This window comes from Fundulus heteroclitus, chromosome 2 (genome assembly GCF_011125445.2).
Source record: "Fundulus heteroclitus isolate FHET01 chromosome 2, MU-UCD_Fhet_4.1, whole genome shotgun sequence".
Taxonomy (NCBI): Eukaryota; Metazoa; Chordata; class Actinopteri; order Cyprinodontiformes; family Fundulidae; genus Fundulus; species Fundulus heteroclitus.
The window spans coordinates 14933546-14955353 of NC_046362.1; the positions used below are offsets into that span (position 1 = coordinate 14933546).

The following is a 21808-nucleotide window of genomic DNA, read 5'->3' on the forward strand; positions in this document are numbered from 1 at the left end:
GCGCTTTCGCATTGCCTTCTATGGTTTGTAGCAGCTTCTCCGTTACCAGTCAGTCTGCTCCCTCCCTCCCTCCCTCCTCTGCCTGCCTTCCTGCCTGCTTGCTTGCTTGCTTTCTCTCCCACCTCCTCCTCTTCCTCCTCCTCCTCCTCCTCTGGGCTCAAATGCTAGTAATTCCAGTAGGTTAGCTGCTGTCGGTGTGCCAGCCGAGGACAGGAGAGTGAAAACGCGTTGATTTCACCCCGGAGGCAGACGCAGCGGAAACGACTCTGCGGTATGTACATAACGGTGATGCTCGTTGACGTTTTTTTTTTTTTTTTTGGGAGGGGGAAGGATAAAAATAAAATATGACGGCTTTCCAATGCAGGGAGTGTGCAGTGTATGTAAAAATAAAATAAAAAATTAATCTCATCTGGTGATAACCGGGAGATTGAGCTTGAATTTAGCCGGTGGCGGAGTGCAGATCGCGGCAGGAACCGGTGTGACGCGGGGCTAAGATGCGCCCGTCTGCGTCGCGCTGTCATCGAGTAACGGGAAGGAGATGATTTCCCGTCACGCAGCGAGTACAGCACTTTCCAGCTAAAGGGAGGGAGGGGGATCAAACGTGCACCGCTAACGCCGTGGGGTTTTGATGTTTGACGCCGTGAAATATGGCAGATCGTGTCGCTGCACCGGACCGTGGAGCCGTTGGTCACGTCCAGGTGTTGTAACGGCTGTAACGCGGGGGCAGCCGGTCTGAGGGGGGGTTTATGGACGTCCTTAGCGCCATTGTTGTTTAGATATATGCGCTCATTAAACCGAGCCACCCTCCTTTCTTCTTCCTCGGTGGCAGAAGCACTATGGTTGAAAACTAGAGCTGTGTTCTTCAGGATGAAATATGTGAGCAGCCATGTTTACAACGTAACGCCTGCAAGACTCATAATCACCCCTGAACCCCTAACCGGCCACTGCATCCGCAAAACTTCAGCGTATTCTGTGGACCGACTGCCTCCATCTTCCCCATCAGCTCCAACTAGTTTTCTCTGCTGGAGAAAAGCGTCCCCACAGCATGATTCTGCCACCGCCGTGTTTCATAATGGGGGAAGGTGTGTTCAGGGTAACGAGCGTTGATGGTTTAGGCCATGATGACCGAAGCAACATGGCTGGAAGCAATTCTGATTGCTTTCTTTTCAGAAGTAAGGCCCGATGGAAGGACACTAACACTTAGACAGATTCTACCACCCGAGCTTTGGATCTCTGCATATCCTCCAGAGAGACCTTTTTTTTTAAGTTGCTTTTGGAAAGTTTCGTCGGGCAGCCATGACTTGGTACGTTTGCAGATGTTCAAAAGTCGGGATGTTGTTTAATGGCCTAACCTTGATTTTAACTTTGCCACAATTTCAATTCTGACCTCTGTCTTCCTTGTTCTTTATGGTGCTGTTTGCTCACTAATAATAATATAGTAATATCATCTTTATTGCCATTGAAACATACATTACAACAAAATTTGTTCTCTGCTTTTAACCCATCACCCTTGGGAAGCAGTGGGCTGCCATTTGAGGTGCTGGGGGGGGGGGGGGGGGGTTGAGGGTCTTGCTCAGGGACCCAGAGTGCAGGCGTTGGGGATCGAACCAGGTACTTGCATCCTTCTCTGAGTGCAAGCGCTGATCTAACCACTAGGCCAACACTCCCCATACACCAAGATGCACTTCAGTAGGCAATTTGGGGTTAAGTGCCACATCGACATGTGGCAAGGGGACGCTGGAATCGAACCCACAACCTTCTGATTACCAGATGACTACTCAACCCATCAAGCCACAGCTCTCCCCCACTAATGTTCTCCCAACAAATCTCTGATGTCGTCACAGAACAGCACTGTTAGCATTGTTGCATTTCAACAAGAAGGTCCCGGGTTCGAGTCCTGGCCTGGGGTCTTTCTGCATGAACTTTGCATGTTCTCCCTGTGGATGTATGGGTTCTGACAGGGTTCTCTGTCTTCCTCACACAGTCCCAAAACATGACTGTTAGGTTAATTGGTCTCTCCAAAATGTAATAGGTATAAATGTGTGTGTGTGTGTGCACGCCATGTGTGTCCTTATGTTGCCCTAAGCAACTGGCAACTGTTCAGGTTGTACCCCGCCTCTCGCCAAATGAGTGCTAGTGAAATAGGCACCGGCTCATGGCCGTGCAAGAATAAGCAGGTATAGACAAGGGATGAATGCACTTAAGGACAGGGGACTGAATACAAATGGTATGCACTGCATCGTGTTGGTGTAACACACATTAAAAAGATCAATGTCTGCAAGGCCTGCAGGATCTAAGGCTACAACAGCTTCTTCCGCTAATGCATAACATTGCTGGACTCAAATTGACCCCAAACCCCCGCCTCACACCCTCCTCCACCACCATTCTCTCAAGACTGATTAATGGTTCGCTCCAGGGGTGTAATATGCCCAATATTCAATCAATTCACAATGTGCAATATAGGGTATGTGCAAAGTTTTTTGACATATATATATATATATGGGATAGTTTTGTTGTAATTATGCTAATCTAAATACAAAATAATGCTTCTGTTTTGTTTCTGTACTCTTCCTGAACCGTTGCAACGCAATCTAGTCCAGATATATGTTTGGTGACGCAAATCTGAATGGCAATAAAGAAATTTTACGTCTTCTGTGACCCGACGCATTCTGCCTCCAAGGCCTCAAAGTCTCCTAAAACACGCACATGGGAGCATTTATCAGCTGAGCAGGATGGCAGGACTTGCAAACTTGGATAAATCTATTTCTTTTTTTTAACAATTATTATTATTATTATTTTATGAGAAAAGTTGCACGGTGAGTTTTGTTGGTGTACGTATGGAAAGTTCCGGCCACACAGTGTAATAAAGCATTCTGCTGCTTGGAAATAATTGATGAGGTGATTCATTCTTGGGTGTAAGGTGACATCTCATGCTTTCTGCTGGAACTGTTTGGCGTTTTAGGCCAGAGCTTAGAAAATAGCTTTTTAACCACGGTTCAGCACAACATGCAAACCTTGTTTAATCTCACTAGCTTGCACGCAAAAGCGCAGGTAGCTATTGCACAAAAAAAAAAAATGCACTGAGATCACCCGAGCAGGTTTCGTGCTTACTGTATGAGAAGGTTGTTTTTGCATCACCCCAGTGTGAAAGCTATCCCTCCAAGTTACAGGGAGCTGCAGACTGGAGGTGCTGAATCGCTGCTTCTATTCTGTCCACCAGCTGCCCCTTTTTTTTTATTTGTTTTTTCCCAACAGTAAGAAAGCTAAGATGGAGGCGATAGCGTGAAAACAGAGAAATCCCCAGATGGTTTTACAGAAACAAAGCCACCATGCATTTACCTGTGGCGTCAGAGGAAGGAGCAAACGCCTCACCTTTCCTCTGCACAAAGAGCCTTTTTCCCAACACATAAAAGCCCGACTCAACCCGATATCGCTGTCTCGCAACAGGTGATTCCAAAAAGCCGTCCGTTGTTCTGCTTTGATTGCTGCAATATGATCTCTGAGCAGAGCATCAGCTGCACAAACGTGTTTCCACGCCCCCGCGTCTCCCTCCTCTGGTTCTAGGTAGGGGTCGGGAGCGCGCTCTCATTAAATCCGTAAATAAGTTTATAATCCCGACGATGCAGGGAAGAGGAAATGGTAATCAGATTTGACAGATCGCAAATTTCATCCCTTGATCCATATTTTAAGCATGTAGGTCTAAAAATATTCCGTATCTATAACTATTCACAGCAGTGCAGAAAAAAAGCTACAAAAAATAAAATAAAAATAAAAACCCATCCAAATAGTGCACAGATGGATGTCAGTCTGGAGGATTATTAAAATCATTCCTTTTTATAAAGAATTATGCAACAGATATGAGCACGTTGTCATAAAGCTAAATCTAATTGTAGATTCTGCATGAATCGTTTTATTCCAAAAGCACTTTCACATTACTTTTCTATTTATACCTTACCTCTGCAGATCCAGGTAGGCATGTTGTGAATTGGCGCTATATCAATAAAGTTAAATTGAATCATAAACCCTGGGTTCATTTAAATGTCTGTTAAAAACATATCTTGTTGATTGGGCCTTGGACTTGAGTAACCTGTGAGACCCTACATAGATTTTATGACTGTCATCTTATTGATTTTACTTAGTTCTTTCTCTTTTGTTGTATTTTTCCTATTCTTTTATTACGTAAATCACTGTGGAGCGGTTTGCTCCTCGCTTCCTTGCATAATTGTTTTAATTCAGCCACACTGGAGGATTGTGGTGCCTGTTTACAGCTATGCATCAAAATTGGATTTAAGTCCAGACTTTGACTAGGCCACACTAAACACTTTACTGTGCTTTTTCAGCCTTATTCAGGGGTAGACTTGCCGGTGTGCTCCGGATCATAGATCAAAATTGCTTGAGTCGTGTCTATGAAGTGATGTCCCCGGACATTTTCCTTCAGGATCATTCGCCGGCGAGCAGATTTCAGAGTTCTGTCAGTGCCATCAAGTTGCCCAGGCCCCGAAGCGGTAAAGCAGCCCCAAACTTCTACTCTTCCACCACGCTTTACTGTTGAAACTATGCTCCTTTTCTGAAATGGTGCTTTAGTTTTATTCCAGATGTAATGGGATGCACACATACCAAGATGTACACTTTGTTTCCTTACAGAATATTTCCTAAAAGTCATCAAGACGTTTTTTTTTTTTTGTTGGTTAGAAAGTTATGTGTGATGTTTATCAGCATTGTTTTTTTCTCTCAGAAAGATCCCATGAATCACATTTTTGTCCGGTCTCTTTCTGATTATAGGCACTGGTACCGACAGCAGCAGAGACAAGTGAAGCATGCTGTGCTTTAGATGATTTATTTTTTTTGCGTGCTGATTAACTTGTCGATGCAGCCGTGATTTAATCAATCCTGAAAAGGTTTACTGCTGCCTTATGTGTTCTCTATTTGAGGATAGAAGCACTCAACTAGGTTTCTTGGAGTCCCACAGCCTTAGAGCTGGCTTTGTAACTACAAACTGATGGACGTCAGTGGCTTTATCCCTCATCTGTTCTGGAATTTCTTCAGACTGGTGGCTTTATGAGACCTTTTGCCTACTTCATGTTGCCAGAATGTTCTGTCTAAGTTTTTTATTTTTATTTTAGAGGTCAGGCAGTAATCAAGCCTGAGTCTCATCTGGGAGACTTAATTGCAGTTACTCTTCAATTGCTGAAATTCTGTGTTCACATAGGGCCAATATGATCTCAATGGAAGGAAATATATATGCACTACTCTAAATAGAAACAAAGGGGAATATGGGTGCAATGCAATCTAGAAAACCAGCACTCCCAGGTTCTTCATAAATGCCTACATTTATGAAGAACCTGGGAGTGCCTTTCTTCATTGTTTCCTCACTTTGCTGGGAGATGCTAATAGCAGTTACCTGCTTCCTTGCTTATCCCCTGCACACATGTGCAGTGTCGTACTTACGTTGTTGTTATAAATAAACATGAAGGGCTTTATTTACTAAAAAACTGAGCAAAACAAAAGCGTAAAACACCAAAATAATAATAAATACGCTAGCAGGTTTCGGAAAACCTTTGTATGCAACCAGAGTGAGTTACTGACGTATAAATTATAGGCTATGCACCTTTAAAATATCTGCGATGAACTGAAACATTCAAGTGTTTGAAATAAGGGAATAGCAAAAAAAAAATAGGGCGGATGCTTTTTTTTCCACAATGATGCTTATTGATGACAATAATCCGAAACATAACTAATCACGTTTGAAGAGACAACGTAGCTTTAAACAGATGGAGCTTCACATTACTTCTGAACTCTGTGATCTTGCAGCTCACAGCGTGATCCAATATTTCCGATAGGGACTTGCAGAAACACACACTTGTGTGTTAAAGCATGAAGATCTGCTGTTGGTAGCTCAGTGTGTCAGTCCGACCGGCTGATGTGAGACAGATGGCCCGGTATCAACAGCCTGCACGGAGCTAATGGAGAAGCCGCGTGGGCTTTTCCTTTTATTTGCCGTCTTCCCGAGTCACGTGATTTCTTTTTTTTTTTATTGCTGATTGCAGCAAGGCTTTGTCGCCACAGCCACTCACTTCCTTGTGTCTTTGACCAGACCTTGCTGTCATTCATTCACCAAGACCTTTACTCTGTCGGCACTTGGGAAGAGAGGAGCTTCGATTGAAAAAGGTATTTGCTTCTGACTGGGTGATTTGAATAAAAGAAATATACTTTGAATGCAATTTGCATCTGCAATACACCGGGGAGGATTCATCTGCAGACTCTTAAGGCCTGATTTTGTCTCTTCAATTCTGATGCAAGGGTAAGATACCTGTGACTTTAACTTATCTTTATACACGTGAGTACAGACACACACAACTATCATTTCCTTAGACCCCTTTATTCATGGCTGCAGACTTTTCTATTTAAGGTAAGCAATATATTTCCCCTAAATCCACCTTATTAATCACATGCTGCAACACTGAAATAGATTTTCCTCAAGAAGAGAAAATTGGCCATGAAACGTCCCTATAATAAGCGGGCTTGAATGCACAGGTTGCTGCATCTCATTTTAACTGTGAGATCCCCGAAGTTCTCTAACATGTTTTCGTACAGACTGGTCATTACTTCCTCTCAGGGGAAAAAAAGGGGTTAACATTCTTATTGAATAACTTGGATCAGATAAGCAAGGGTCAAAAACTGGACCGTTATCTTTCGCCACACCATCACAGTGTGCTCGCTCTTTAATCGGCTGCATCCAATAGCTGCTTTGATTGGTTGGCGAAAGGTAAGTTCAAGGTTCTGCATTGGTTGCATAATCACTGGTGGTGTACTCCTCAGTGCTTATCAGCGCTGGTGGTTCAAATTTAAAACATGACCTTTGTTTAAATATATTCAAGAAGGCGAGGTGTTTTAATTTGTGGATAGACGATACGCTTTTTAAGTCATGTATACATTTTTCAGCTTTTGTTTTCAACTGTGCTCAGACTTATAGCTAACAGTAGTTGCTCTAATGAAGAAATATGTAAAAAAAAAAAAAAAAAAAAGTAAGCACAAGGCTGCCTTAAATACTGAGGATTAGTTCTGGAGGCTGAACTCCAGATTTAATTTTCTCCAGTTTATAAAGTGAAGATTTCTGAGTAAAGGTGTGATGAGCCGGATTTTGAAGTGCTCTGCGGTCAGCCCACTCTGCCTGTAGTTTATCCCAGTTTGTCAAAAGCTGGAATTTGAACCCTAAAAAGTTGTTGCATGGTTCAGAGGGATGTTGCAGTGTCTGCTCTGGTTCCTATCTGCGTCGTTACTCTGATGCCCACGGGAGTCAGGGCTCCTATATATCTCCAAACGTCCTGTGTCACCAGAATGCTTTTTATTAGGGGGGTCACGCCGTGATGGCTCACGTCTCACTGTTCTCTTCATCGCCGATTGTTGAGGGTTTAACTGCGCTCTAGTAAAGTAGCTTTCAACACTTTATTTTGAGGACATAGCCTGGAACTGAACTCCCGCCGTGAGTTTGTCCACACTTAGTTTGTACACAACAGGATGTCCTTTGGCTCTTAAGTCATCTTAAGTCATGCTGCACGTGGCGGATGGAAGGGAAGTTGAAATTCTCAGAAGCAGAAGACAAATGCTCCTACAGCTAAGTAGTGGTACAATAAATCCTTTTCCTGTATAGTTTCTTGAATAGTTGTGGTCACCTCTGTGGTCTGGCTGTTTACTCCCTGCCCGAACCATCTGTCCTAGCCGAGACGATGAACTGTCGTGTCCTTTTGCGAGATTTTGTTTGACCGGTAAATGTAAATCCATTCTCTCCGCCCGTTTACTTTCATGGAGTTTCCTCCATAGACGATCTCTGTGGCAGAAGTGCTCGCTGTATTAGCATTTTTTGTATTCGCATTAGTAAGCGGCTGCATAAGCAATTCAACGTTTCACTATTATTGCAAACAAAACAATTAGTTCCTCACTGTGCCGTTAACAGACGCTGCGTCATACCTACTATATGCCTTCCTGTTTAAGTGTAACTCAGAACCTTTTGTTCAGAGAAGCACTATTTTCTGAGCGCAGTTATTTGGAATATAAAGAGGCCGTCTTGCAGCCTTGGATGACGAGGAGTGTGGGACACTTCACAGTGGAGCTTGTTGTGTCCAAATCACAGACTCCGATTGTCATGACAAGACATTGCAGCCATGCACTCTTTGGCTAAGGGGACGTGTCCAAGCACAGACACGGCCATGTGGACTAAAGGCCACGCGTATGTTGATGGCGTGGTGGATGAAGGATGGACGCTGCATCTCATGAGGCGTCAGTAATCTGCAGCAGCATTTAAGGCAGTACGTGTAATCTTTGGTTCTGTTGCTCGGTGGTTTACCGTAAAAAGTGCTGACTGTGGAGTTAACACGTGTTTGTTCAAGGGGAAGTAGGTGTCAGAGGACAGAAACAAAAGGAACACGCTGTGAAATGAAGGTTTAGGGTAAAAGTCACCGCTGTGAGAGAAAACAGAGCAAGATGAGCCGCAGAGGTGGGTTGTGGAGTCTAAGCTCCAGGAGGCTGAAAGAACGATACTCTCTGACCTCCTCTGAACCTCCTCCTCCTCCTTACTCCACCCCTGGAGCAGCCAGTGGAAGCCTCCACTCCCCCATCTACCTAAACACGCCTGATGCCGCATCAGCGCTCGGTGCCAGATAGGGTTACCGCTAACCTAAACGTCCCCCGCCGCTTTGGAGTGCCCCAGAAAGAAGACGTGAGGAATTTGGGGCAATTGCCGTTGCGTGCGCACATGCGCTTCCCTCAGCGAAGCCACGAGTCAGCAAAGATCTGAGATGCGAAAGCTGCGTTCGGTGAGTCGTGACTCGTGACTGAGGGAAGCGATGGGGGAGGGCTGGTGGGAAGGAGAGAGGAGGAGAGCACAGGCGGGTTTTGATTGGTGTGCCGAGGGGTGGAGAGAAAGAAAAAGGGGAAATTGGAAGCATCTTTTCACAGCAAAGAGGCTCTGCGTCAAAAATACTGACACACATCTTGGATGTTTTCCCTCTGAACACTGTCTCTGAAACGGATAGATCTAGCTGTGCTTGCTGGGCTCCAGTTTCCCCGTGGAAGTGTGTTTGCATAAAACACAGCGCTTCAAGGTCACATGATGCAAACAGTGTAGTAGTTAGTGTTATTTAGCTGAACCCTGTAAAACTTTATGCTGAGAAACTGTCAGAAACGGTGCCTTCAGTCAGAGGCTGCACCACTTACAGCCCCTTTGACATCTGTTGGCCCCCCTGATACAGATGTGCAAAGAAACAGGAAATGTCTTTTCTCATTCTATTGCAGGAGATTTGCTGCTGTGATCTTTGGAGATTTTTTTTCTCTTCTTTCCCTACCTTAGCAATCTCCTCCCTGTGGACGGTGACAAGATACTCATCAGTCACTGGGATCTGGCCTTTTTAGTCACAGCTTTGGTTATTAGGACGTTTTAATTTTAGCTGTTCTAACTAAATACATGACAGTTTAGCCATTTAACCAGTTGTTGACTAACAAACATCAAGACACATCTGTTTTAGTTGAACGGCATGTTCTCGGTTCTTACCCATTTTGAAGTCAGACATAAAAAAATGCCATGTCTGACTGGCTGTATTTGTGATAATAGGGAAATGAAACTAATGTTGATCATTTTCAGTTTTCATTTCATAAATTTGAGGAACTCTCTAGTGGCTCCAGTGTTAGAGCCAGGAAAGGGCCTTTTTGGTCATTTTGAGGGAGTTTTTTTTTTTTATACATTGAACCCTTTGAGCTATTGCAGTTTTCTAGAGCTTACCTTCCTTACCTTGTGAAGTTTAGCCAAGAGTATAATTGATCGGTGTGCTGTAAGCCTCTCCCGCCGCCCCGTCAGAAATGTACCAAAATGAATCCATGTTGAGATATCCCCTTAGAGACGCACAGTAGTTGAAGTGCTGCAGAAACAAAGACCAGTTCTTGAGAAATACTGCCAAGGATTTCCTCCACATGGCTGGATTTTCGCACTGCTGTGTTTCTTTTGCTGTGATATAGGGTGACGGCGTTCGCTGATTTCAGTAGACGCATCATATTTTCAGAGCCCGACGCTAAATGTGCACGTTTTAGATTATTTACAAACTGGTTTCTGCTGCTGTGAAGTACTTTTTTAAAGTTTAAAAACGGTGTTAAAATGCTGGACAAATCAGTGAATATGGGAACGATGACTTTCATTCATTGAATTGAATTGACTGACTTGTGCTATTTTAACGCTCGTCCCTTCAGAAATGCCTGTGGAGGCTGCGCTGATCCTGTTTTCTGTTGGGCTCTCTCGTTATGAGAATCCCTTTATCTGAGCAGCTTTTTCCTCTCTTTCCTGTCGCAGACCTACCCGAACGAACCGCAGCTGGATTAAGTCGAGTGGGAAAACAAGGACCACGCCGCTTTGTCTCCCCTTAGACGGCAGAAGGCCGCTGGAATTATCAAGCGACAGAAACAAGCAGCTCCTGAGTGCACCAGCCAGCCGACGTGTTCACCTGTGACCAGCCGGGGGTTCAGATAAATGGCTGATAAACAGATCAGGTAAAGATGAACGGGCATCATGACATTTAAAGGGTAAAAAGGTGTTTGATTGTGTCTTCTTTCATTCCTGAACCGGTTTTTCTGCGGTGTCTCCCTTCGTGCAGTTTGCCTGCCAAATTGATCAATGGAGGGATTGCCGGCATCGTCGGAGTGACTTGCGTGTTTCCCATCGACCTGGCCAAGACTCGCCTGCAGAACCAGCAGAATGGATCTCGCCTTTATACCAGCATGTACGCCATCTTGACCCTAGCAGAGTTTACGGTTCTGCCGTGTTCAGAACCAATCTGGATTTTCTTACAACTTGTCCAACACTGTTGCTGTTTTCTTTCAGGTCGGACTGCCTTATTAAGACCATTCGATCGGAGGGGTATTTTGGGATGTATAGAGGTATGTGGAAGATTTTTTTTTTTCCATTTTTTTTTATTTGAAACATTGAGAAGGCGCCGTGTTTTTCCTCATGGCTCTCTGTCTTGGTTCTCCTCCTAGGAGCCGCGGTGAACCTAACCCTAGTTACACCAGAGAAGGCCATCAAATTGGCTGCTAATGACTTCTTCAGGCATCACCTCACCAAGGATGGGTGAGGCATAAAGTGCTGACAGCCTGGCTCACACTCAGCTAGTCCTCTAATTCCCTCTGGAGATAACTGGCGTGTTGACTAACATATCTCTAACCCGACACATTAGCTGCCTGTGCTTCCCCCCCCAAGGCTACACTTAATCCTTCACCTTTTCCTATAAACTGTCTGGTTTATACTGTGCCTTTGTAAAAGCATTCATACCCCTTTAGTTTTTCTCACCTTTTTTTAACACATTACTACCATAAATGCAAATAAAACATGTGTTTTACTGGGTTTCTATGGGATTGACAAATATAGCGTAGCACAGAATTGTAAGTGCTGCATGCATATGCGTTCAGCCCCTTGGATTTAAGCATATCCCTGTGTGGAAATCAGGGCCAGACCTGAATGCAAGTGAGCATCTTTGTAAAGACTTCACATGTGCTGTTCATACATGCTCTCAATTAGGGCTGGACGATGTAGAAAAAAAAGCATATCGCTAAAATAGAAATCAATCGATATTGACAATTATCAACAAATTCAGAACATATATTTTAAGTGCAGCCCTGGCCGTTTTATGCTGTTTCTTAGCAACCTATCTTTAGAAAGAATGTCTTGAAATCTGTAATCTGTGTGTATCCAATCTACTTTTCTTTTTTTTAAATGAGTGACAAAAAAGCCAGATTTTTTCATGGTATTCTAATCTTTTGAGCCGTACCTGTACAACTTTATTCCACTTCACAATTCTGCGTTTATTTGTATTGTCTGTCACATTAAATCCCAATAACATAAATGGAAAATTGTCGTCGTAACGTGAAGAAAAGTGAATACTTTTGCAAGGCGCGCTATAAATAATATCTCCTGGACCTGATAAAGCAGCAGTCAGTCTTATCTGACGTCCGGTTACCAGGTAGCGTATGATGGTTTCAGGTCTCCAACATTAGCACCCATCATCTGGTCTTGCTGAAAGCATGAAGCCATTGTCCACCCCGGAAAGCTGCATGCACGATAAACCTGAAGCTTTCTAGGGCATCTATCTCAATTTCCATGGAAACAAACAAGCAGGCTGATGAATGATTGACTTGTCTAGTCCCAGTTACTCTCCTCGTGAATAATTAATCCGCTCCTGTTCCTGACATGTTGATACAGAAGACAAAGATTAGCATCAAAAGCACCAGTGGTGCTTACCTATTGTTAATTAATTAATTAATTTTTATTTCCAAGGATTGGAAGCTACTAACAGACAGCTTTCGCACTGTCTGAATCTACATCTAATCTTTGTCTCTTATCTCTTGTTTCCCCCACAGAAAACTCACTCTGGTCAAAGAGATGCTGGCTGGGTGCGGAGCGGGTACATGCCAGGTCAGTGAGGAAAAAGAAAAATGAGCCGCTGCTCTAACTGCGCCCTTCTTTTCCCTCACGTGGAACTACTGACTTCAGCACACTCGAGTTAACCTGCGCCGCCGCCTCGTTTGTCTCTGTCCCCGCTGCTGCGATCAGCCGCGGCCACATTAACGCCGGACACGGGCGTCAAAGGAAACACGCTTGGAGTCTGTAGATGGTGCTATCTGGATCTGATAGCGAGCCGTAATGTTCTGCTCTAATGAGCGCTCTCCAGTCGCCGTGAGGCTGCGCTGTGAGCTGGAAGACACACGGCCAGCTGTGTGGACGGGTGCGCCATCTGATAGGAGACGCTGTGAGAGCGCTTGGCCGTGTGTGCTGAGCGAGCGAGTCCGAGGGAAAAGCTACTCGTCAATGAGGGCAAAGACTCCGAGCCTTAGGACCGTGATTAGATTAAGTGCAGCAGATCTCGGATTACGATCGCAGCTGAGAACGTGGTCGTCTCACCCTTAATCTAGTTAACTAGTTACTATAGTGTAGCCGCAGGGCAGGCCAGGACTTGACATTGAGCCAATGGATGCCAGTAGATTTACACCAGACACACACTCCTCCAGTCCAAGTCTTTTAAGGCGAGGCGAGTTTATTTGTGAAGCAGCAAGACAGCAGCAAAGTGTTTTACATGATGGAAACATAGGAAGAGAAAACGCACAAAAAGTGTTGTTGTCGTGGCATAATAAAGGAAAAGGAAAGATAAAAAGTCTTATTTATATACACTATAGATATTTAAAATGTATTTTCTGTATTAATGTAAATTCAGTTTCACACAGTGGGAGAAAAAGTATCTATGGTCATGTTGCAACTACAACATTTGATCTGTTTAACTGGGATATCATATGAAAGACCAACATAAAGTAGTGCATAAATGTAAAGTGGAAGGATAAACGATAAAGGCTTTTTAAAATGCTTCGCGAAGGAAAATGTGCAATGTTGGCTTGTATTCTAACCCCTCTGGTTTTGATACCCCTAAATAAAATCCACTTAACCACTTACCTTAGGAAGTCATTTTATTAGTACATAGGGGCACACTGTGTGTAATTTGATTTCAGTATACGTACAGACGTCTAATGAACGTTTTGAAGGTTTGTTTGGGGTGTAATAGTGTTAAACAGTAGCATGGTGAGAGCCACAGCAGACAGCTCAGGGATAAAGTTGTGGAAATGTTTAGGGCGGGTTTAGATCACAAAATCATTTGACAGAGCGCTGTTTAATCGATCATCTAAAAATCCAAGAGTATGGCACAATTGCAAACCATCCGAGACATGGCCGTCCACCTAAACGGTCAGGCCGTGCAGGGAGAGCATTAATCAGAGAAACAGCCCAGAGTCGCATGGTTACTCCTGCAGAACTCGGCGATATCCACAGACCAGATGAATTGTGGATCAGCACCACAAATAGTTGCAGACTTCACAAATCTGGCCTCAAGAGGATTGCAAGAAGAAACCAAATGTTGAAAGCAAACCATAAGAAATCTTGTTTGCAATTAGCCCCAGGCCATGTAGGGGACATAGCAGGCGTGGAAGAATGATCCCTTTGTCAAATGAGACCAAATTCTCGCTTTCTGGCATGCATGCAAAACGCTATGCATGGGAGGGAAAAGTAACGCTGGCCATCACCCTGAACACACCATCCCCTTCTTGAATTATGGTGCTGTTGGGACCATGCTGTGGGAATCCTTTTCTTTAGCGACAAACAGAGAAACCTGTTCAAAGTTGTGAGGAATATGTATGAAACTAAACACGGAGCAGTACAGAAAAGCTGCTCGAGTCTACAAGAGACTTAATACTGGGGTGGAGGTTCACCTTCTAACAGGACAACTGCCCTAAACACACAGTGCCAGAGAAATAGTGGTTTAGATCAAGCCAAATTCCTGTGTTAGAATGGACTAGTCAAAGTCCAGCTGTGAATTTGATGTTTTTCATCCACTTGGGCTAACCTTGAGCTAATTTGCAACTAATAGGGTGCAAAAAAATGTAGTCTCTAGGTTTTGTAAAGCTGGTAGAAACATACCCCAAACGTCTTAAAGTTGTAATTGCGGCGACTCAAGTTTTGACCCAGGGCAGCTAAATAAAAACCCATGCCATAAATTGCTTTTGCTTTGTGTCGGTCTATCATTTAAAACAACAGCTTGCGGTATTCTACCCTGACAGAATGTGGAAAAGTTCAATTAGCCCTCCAAATTTCTGCCATTTGCAGAGATAAAAAAATTGTGCTGCATGTGCGGGCACTGTGTCTGACCCAATTTATTTCTCTTTTTTCACAGGTCATCGTAACAACTCCTATGGAGATGTTGAAAATCCAGCTGCAGGACGCCGGGAGGCTGGGTAAGAGGAAATCAAACACATCTGTTGCTTTAACCCAGCCGGAAGTGTTGTTAGGAAAGAGCGCCCCCGTGTGGTGTTGGCAGGGATTACACTTTATGGTATCCCTGCACATTTTCCATTGGATGACATAAGAATTTTGCAATTTTTTTTTCTTTCTGTCCTCAACATTTTGCTTCTCGTTAACTTCAGCTGCTCAGCGGAAGCTCATGCCGGAGTCGCTGCCGGCTGGAACTGTGGAGACAAAGAGCCCGACAGCCATGCAGATTACCAGACAATTACTGAGGGAAAAGGGCATTGCTGGACTTTATAAAGGCCTCGGTGCCACACTGCTCAGGTAAATGAGCGCCGGTTTTTACAACAAACTCTGATCCCTTTTCTGCATCCAGGCCTGACTTTCTGTTTTTTTTTTTGTTTTTTTTCTGCATATGCAGGGACGTTCCTTTCTCTATGATCTATTTCCCTCTTTTCGCCAATCTGAATAACCTGGGCAAGAGAGGCGCGGAGGGCCCCGCTCCTTTTTACGTGTCGTTCGTGTCGGGCTGCATGGCAGGGAGCACGGCAGCCGTTGCCGTCAACCCCGTTGATGGTGAGCTTGCGGCGTTCGGGCACTTCTGTCAGCGAAGCGCGCACTAATACCCGACGTTACATTCTAACCCGGGCTTGTTGAATCGCAGTAATAAAGACTAGACTGCAGTCCCTGAACCGGGCAAGCACAGAAGACACGTACTCTGGAGTGACAGACTGTATCAGGTGACCTCATTATGTCTGTACTGCTAAAGCAAGTGTGAAGTCTTCATTATTATCTCTGCAGGCACATTATCAATGCTGGTTCTGCTGTGAGTAATGACTTCTGTGCTCTCTAGGAAAATCATGCGCAACGAGGGTCCTTCGGCCTTCCTGAAGGGAGCCTACTGCCGCGCCCTGGTCATCGCGCCTCTGTTCGGCATTGCCCAGGTGGTCTACTTCCTGGGCGTGGGCGAATATATCCTCAGCTTCTTGCCCAAAAAAGACATCTAAGCGGCGCCTCGGTTCTGCCTTCCCTCCCGTGACGCGTCACGTCAGCTCCATCCGGATTCATCTGATTCTTAGAGAAGTGTTTTTTTTTGTTTTTGTTTTTTTTATTTGCTGCGTTGAATGTTCAGAAAGTTCAGAAGGGAGCCTTTGTTTTTTTGCCAAGATGCCTGTGGCAGCGCACAAAATTCCAGTTGGCAAGCTCAGCCACAGCAGCTTTCTGGAAACCACGCTACAAATAGAGGTCTGTAATTACAAGATTTTACTGTACTTTCAAACACGATTGTCCTATTCTGCAAATTAGACGTACGGCCCTTGGCTGTTGCAGCTCTGCAAGCTCTTCGGTAATATTGTTTTTGCAGGCTTCATTAACATTTTAATAACAGAGAATCCCTTTGCAATATGTTTGAAATCACAAGTTACCACTGCCCTAAATTGAGCAATAAAGATGTAATTTACAGTTAGCAATGTGTAGGAGATCAGGAGTAGGCATGAGCCAGAATGAGATTCTCATGGTATGATAGCCCTGCGTACAAGTACCATGCTATTACTGCTTTAGACATATGTTTGAAACAAGAACGCCTCTAATTATATTTATTAGAAACAGAAAACTAACAAATAGTGCTACTCCTGCGTGCAAAAACAATACAATCGGTATTAATATTGGTATATATCACATATTTTAAAGTTGTTTTTAATTTTGATCAATAAGCTTGAGCAAAAAAAAAAGTTTTAACTTCTTATTGTGCAGAATCTTAGATAATTTAGTGGTTCTGTTGTTTAGAGAGAAACGACGGCTTAGTCAGGCTATCAGCTCTGGTTGCTAGCTGGCAGTCGGCTGCTAAACATACCAAAGTGTGACACCAGTGATGCATGGCGGTCCTTTGCTGTCAGCACAATGAATGCCTGTGCTTTCGTGAACAGTAAAATGTGTTTTTTCTTGAACATAAAGGGAAAGTATGGCAGCCTGCTTTCAGCCAGCTGACCGACAGTGTGCAGAAATAGGTGGGGGAAGGGGGAGGGTGGGAAACTGCGGTCACACCTGTAGTTTCTCTGGCTCCTCATTAAAAGGTCTTTAAACTGGAAGGACAGCGTGATGTAAAACCTCAGAGAGTTTAAACCCCTAACTTTTTACAACTGGGGTAATACCTTAAGTTCAGTAACCAGCCCATGCCTAATGTGAAGGTTTACTGGAATACAAAAAAAAAAAAATAAATAAATAAATCAAACAGACCTTACGTAACGATAAAATAATGAACAGTGGGAGCCTGTTTCATTGTTAGTCCTGGGGCAGCGTGCTGATGTGATACCAGCTCTCTCCCTCTGATCTTTCCAGAGAACCCACTTCCCCCCCCCCCCCCTGTACAGTAAGTGGTTGTAATGAACTCAGTGGTTCAGCCCAGAGCAGGCTTTGATGCCCTGGCCTTTTTTTAAGGAGATCAGGTTCCATCTCATACTTAGCGCAGCCACAATGCTCCGACTGTTTGGCCTCCCAGAACAATGTCTGTTTTTTTTTTGTTCCCACCGCGTGCAACTTCTGATCGTCAGCCACAAAACCTACCTGTTACAGAAGTTTGCATTAAAAAAAAAAAAAATCAAGAAAACGTTCAGTGAGGGGATGGAGCTTTAAGACCTTTGTGCGCTGCAGTTTGCTGCCATCTGATTGCTGGCGGATCTTTTTAAGAAGGGCGTCAGACGTCACTGAAACCTACAGGTGCAGTCGGCCATTGTTGAGCGCCTTCCTTTCTCCTTAGACGCAGGCGTACAAATCATTTTTTTGAGTTTACACAAGACTTAGCGCTCAGTTTTCTCGCTTCGTCCAAACTCTCATTCGGTGACGGGATCCAAAGAGCTAATGAAAAACCTTTTTGTTCGTCTGAACGCTCAGCCTGCCGTGCTCTCGGTGTTGTGGGATTTGTACCAAACATGTCTGCCTGTTTGCTTTAGAGGTTTTGTTTGCTTTAAGCTGCCCGGGGCGAGAAAAGAAGAAAAAACAACAACAGCTCCGTCGTATCTTGTTTACGCATCACACCAACACTGAGGCATGCTGCCATTGGTTTATCTGGTCGGAGATCAAGGTGACTTTGATGTGTTTTTGTCCAATCACATTCCTTCCTCGCTCCCACTGGTCAAACGGCTCTTCGGCTCTTCGGTTGCACTTCTGATGCAACTTTTTCAGTGTGGTATCGTTTGTGGGAGTGAGCTTTATTTATAGATGTTCCCTTCTAGAAGCAGTATAGCGTTATCTATTTGTATGTGTTTTTTTTTTTCTGTCGTATTGTCCAGTTTATCTATATTGTACATATGCAGATGAAATGAGCTTTGTTTTAGAATGTATTGTTTTTGTACATGATGGCTTATTTGCACACCTACCTCTCCACCCCCCCACCCCCCCACCCTCCTTCCATTCATATTGTGGCGATTTTATGTTGTGATGATGTGGTGAAATGAAGGAACATCAGAGACGTTTTTTTTTATTACTGTACACCAAGGGGAACACTGCTAGACTTTAAGAAGGACGTTTTTTTTTTTTTTTTTGGATGTGCCATTTCTCCCAGAAGTCCGTGGGTTCAGTCACTTGCTCAAACATAGGACCAAATGAAGAATCTCACTGCTGATAGAAGTGGAGTTTCCAGCCAATGGCATAACGCTAAGAAATGCACAGCGACCAAGACGCCCTCTGTAGCGGCCGTTATGTCATAACGTGCGTCTGAACGGTGCTCCTTCAATGTGGCTGCTGCAAAACCAAGGCGCTGCCGCCTGAATCCCACGCGGGCTATTCTCAGCCTTTTTTTTAAGGCCCTTCGTCTTACTGTAACTGAAAGCCATAAGTCAAGAAGGGGACTGCTAGACACCTTGACACAAGCGGCACCTCTCCATGGCGGAAGCAGACAATAGGTCTGAGGGGGTGTGTGTGAAAAAGGCAAAAAGACCCACCAACTCATCTGAACTTGGCTTTATTTTTTATTATTTTCTTTGACATTCCGACTTGCTTTTACATGCAGTTCTGGTCAGAAATTTACACGCAGTTCTGGGCTTGCAATTCATTAAAATTTTCTTTTTCCAGGGTTTAGAGAACAGGAACCGGGTGCTTTGGTTTATATTTACTGCGAGTGTAATCCTTACCGGGTAAAAATAATATGTACAGCCTGTCATTTGTACACACGTCCCTACTTATATTTGGTTAATCACACCAGAAGCACTCGCAGCAATGCAGGCCCTTAGCATGATGCTGCCGCCAACATGGCCGTCAGTCGGTTCTCGTATCTGAAGGCCTCACCGGTGACTCCTCCAAACATTGTTCTTACCATTGTGGTAAGACTAACACAAGGCTTCTGGAATAAACCCGGGACCAACTCCATTAAAGATGTGAGAACTATTTAATGTGGGATTATTGGCAGTGACCCAACAAGTCTAAATGACCAATTCTGTTAAAGACATTGGCCAAAAATCCAGCCAAACTGACCGTGGGGCATTTATCCAAACATCAAATAGTTTGGATGTAAAAATGCTTGAGCCTAAATGTATAGTTTTAAGCAAAAGGGAAGTAGTAATAAAATACACAGTATAACACTATACTGTTCAGTTCTTGTTCAAAACATCGCTGAAGTTGTCTGATCCATCCATCATTCCAACCTGGGAAAAGAAAAGCTCAAATGCGTCATTAAAAAGTCTAAATGACGTTCGTCAGTGAATGTAAACTTCTTTCCAGAACCTGTGCGCTGTCATTGTGGTAACGTTGCCTGTTGTAGTGTTGTAGATATCACTCCTCTGATTTGCTTTAAAACCTAACCCCTTCTCCTCCTCCTCCCTCTTTAGACCGTTTTCATCGGTTTTCAAGCTGAATCTTGAAATTCTCCTGGCTTTGTTTTTCATCAGCTGTGAATTTTCTTCCACCGACCCTCGTGCGTTCGGCGGTGTACGTGCGCGTGCGTGTCTGACTGTGTTGTGCTGTAGTTGAAGCGTAGTTGTTTGTGGTTTCTCTCTTTTTTTTTTTTTTTTACCCCCTCTCTCTGTTTACTCCCTCTGTGTGTTTTGTCACAATCCTCTGCCATCTGCTCGATCCGGCCTGCGCTGCCGGGACGCAGGTCATTTGCAGAGGAACCTCTACAAAAAACACCAAAAGTAGGATTTGGAGTGTATACAATCAAAGAAAGCACAAGGGAATTAGTAGGCATATGATAGCACATGTTTCTCTCTCAATAATCCACATGCTGATTTCAAGGACATATATTAAACTGATTTATTTCTATGAATCTGTTGCTATAAATGCAATTTTTTTTTAAATCGTATTTATCTGCAGCGCCAGTCAGAACTTTACTTACGCTCGAGAAATCATTCCATTTAGTTTAGGACTTTTAAAGAATGCCGTTTTACCATTTTCAGGCATCACAAAGCCTATGTTTAGACAACACTTATTGGGTCTTAAGAAGTTAAAGCTATTTGTTGTATCATCATTCCTCCCTGGAAAAAGATGGATTTAAATTAATCAATTAAAAAAAACAAAATTGTTCTGAGTGTACGTAAACACCTGAGCGGCGCTGTGCGTTTATCTGTCTGCAAACCCAGAGGGCCGAGACAGAAACCCCACATGATAGTGTCCACAATGTTAGCTATAAGCAGTAAGCCACAAAGACGTATACCGCCCACATATTCTATATGAATCAGATATAAGAATGTAACGTAGATATTATGAGATGTATTCTAATAAATGTGAAGAGTTTATGACATTTTAAACCTAAAGATGTGTGCTTTACACTTTCACTGAAACATGAGCCAGCTTACTGTTATGCAATAAGTAGCCACACACTCACGCGTTGGAGAGGAGCCACTGAATACAACCAAGTAACCCACAGCATCACACAACAGCGTATGACTATTGCAGCCGTGAAGCTCGGAGGCCTTTCGGGCTCTGAGCTCGCCTCGCAGCCCTTGTTCTCTTCCTCCGAGAGGAAGTGTGCAAAAAAGCACTTTAAAAAAACGTGGTCCCTCTACCCCCCCTCCGCCTTCAATCTGTAAGGCCTCTCTATCACAGAGGCCGTTTGTGAGGTAGTGTGGTGAAAGGCACAGTTGTCTGTTAACATTTGTGTGCAACGCGATGGAAAAAAAAAGAAAAAAGAAAAAGATATTGTGTTCTCTGTCACAATTTACTGTTCAATAAACTGACTGTCCTCAAATTGCCTGTTGTGTTTGCCTGTCCTGGAGGTTGCAAGCCTTCCACTCATCTCTGTATCTGCTTTCAAGGTCCAGCAGTTAGTTGACAGAGTACAAAAGAACTGACAGGGCGCGTTTGTCTGTCACACCGCCGCGGAAACAGTCGTCTTTTCCTGACTGTGTGACACCCTCGGGGGGGATGGCGGCTGCAGCGCTCGCTTGGACGGCCACCAGGTGTCGCTGTGGGACCGCCGTGGAGTTGGTGGGACGAGATCGAGCGTCACCCAACAGGCCCTACAGGTGCCTGAAACATGCAACCTGCTGGCTTAAACACAAGCGGCCCTCTCACCTCACCTTCTTAATCTGCTTGATTAATTAAGCTTGTTTAAATACAAAAGATTTGCACCGTAAGATGAAAAAAAAAAAAAAAATGTCCACCTCCCGTTTGGGGTTTTGACTTAACAAGAGCTCATAAGAGGAGGACTCATTCATTTTTAATCCCGTTTCATTTATTTATCCAGCAGCATCACCGTTCATGGCGTTAGCATCCAGAGTGCTGTTTTTTTTGCACATCCCTGCAGCATAATTACATCATAGCACTTTCATGTAACCCTGCACGCGCGCGCGCGCACACACGCGCACGTGCGCGCCCCTACGGTCTCGCTGCGTTCCTCTGGCCTGCTCGTTTTTTTTGTTAAAGAGTCAGATTTCATATCGAGAGACCCCAGCTGTCATCAGACCATCTACTCGGGTGTTTACACACACACACTCACCCTAAAGAGAGAGCTCATAGAAAGGCTGGACCAGACTTTGAATTCTAGAAACGAGCAGC

The 21808-nt window shown here is 44.1% G+C and overlaps 1 protein-coding gene and 1 long non-coding RNA gene across 3 annotated transcripts; one reads left to right on the top strand and one right to left on the bottom strand.

Moving 5' to 3' along the window:
* Positions 1–72: 72 nt before the first annotated feature.
* slc25a22a (solute carrier family 25 member 22a) lies at positions 73–20803 on the top strand. 2 transcript variants are annotated; one of them, XM_012851999.3, is made up of 11 exons: positions 73–271; positions 10337–10533; positions 10638–10763; positions 10865–10920; positions 11020–11110; positions 12397–12451; positions 14751–14811; positions 15001–15145; positions 15243–15397; positions 15486–15561; positions 15675–20803. In XM_012851999.3, exons 2-11 carry the CDS (start codon positions 10514–10516, stop codon positions 15826–15828), a joined length of 939 nt encoding a protein of 312 aa, XP_012707453.2. In that variant the 5' UTR covers positions 73–271; positions 10337–10513; the 3' UTR covers positions 15829–20803. The 2 variants fall into 2 exon arrangements, with proteins under 2 accessions (XP_012707453.2, XP_036004725.1); XM_036148832.1 differs by lacking the exon at positions 73–271 and adding an exon at positions 8406–8813.
* Positions 13582–14744, bottom strand: LOC118566550. Its single transcript, XR_004933104.1, has 2 exons — positions 14260–14744; positions 13582–14120 (listed from the first exon to the last, which is right to left on the bottom strand). It is a non-coding gene; the product is annotated as an uncharacterized LOC118566550 (long non-coding RNA).
* Positions 20804–21808: the final 1005 nt, after the last annotated feature.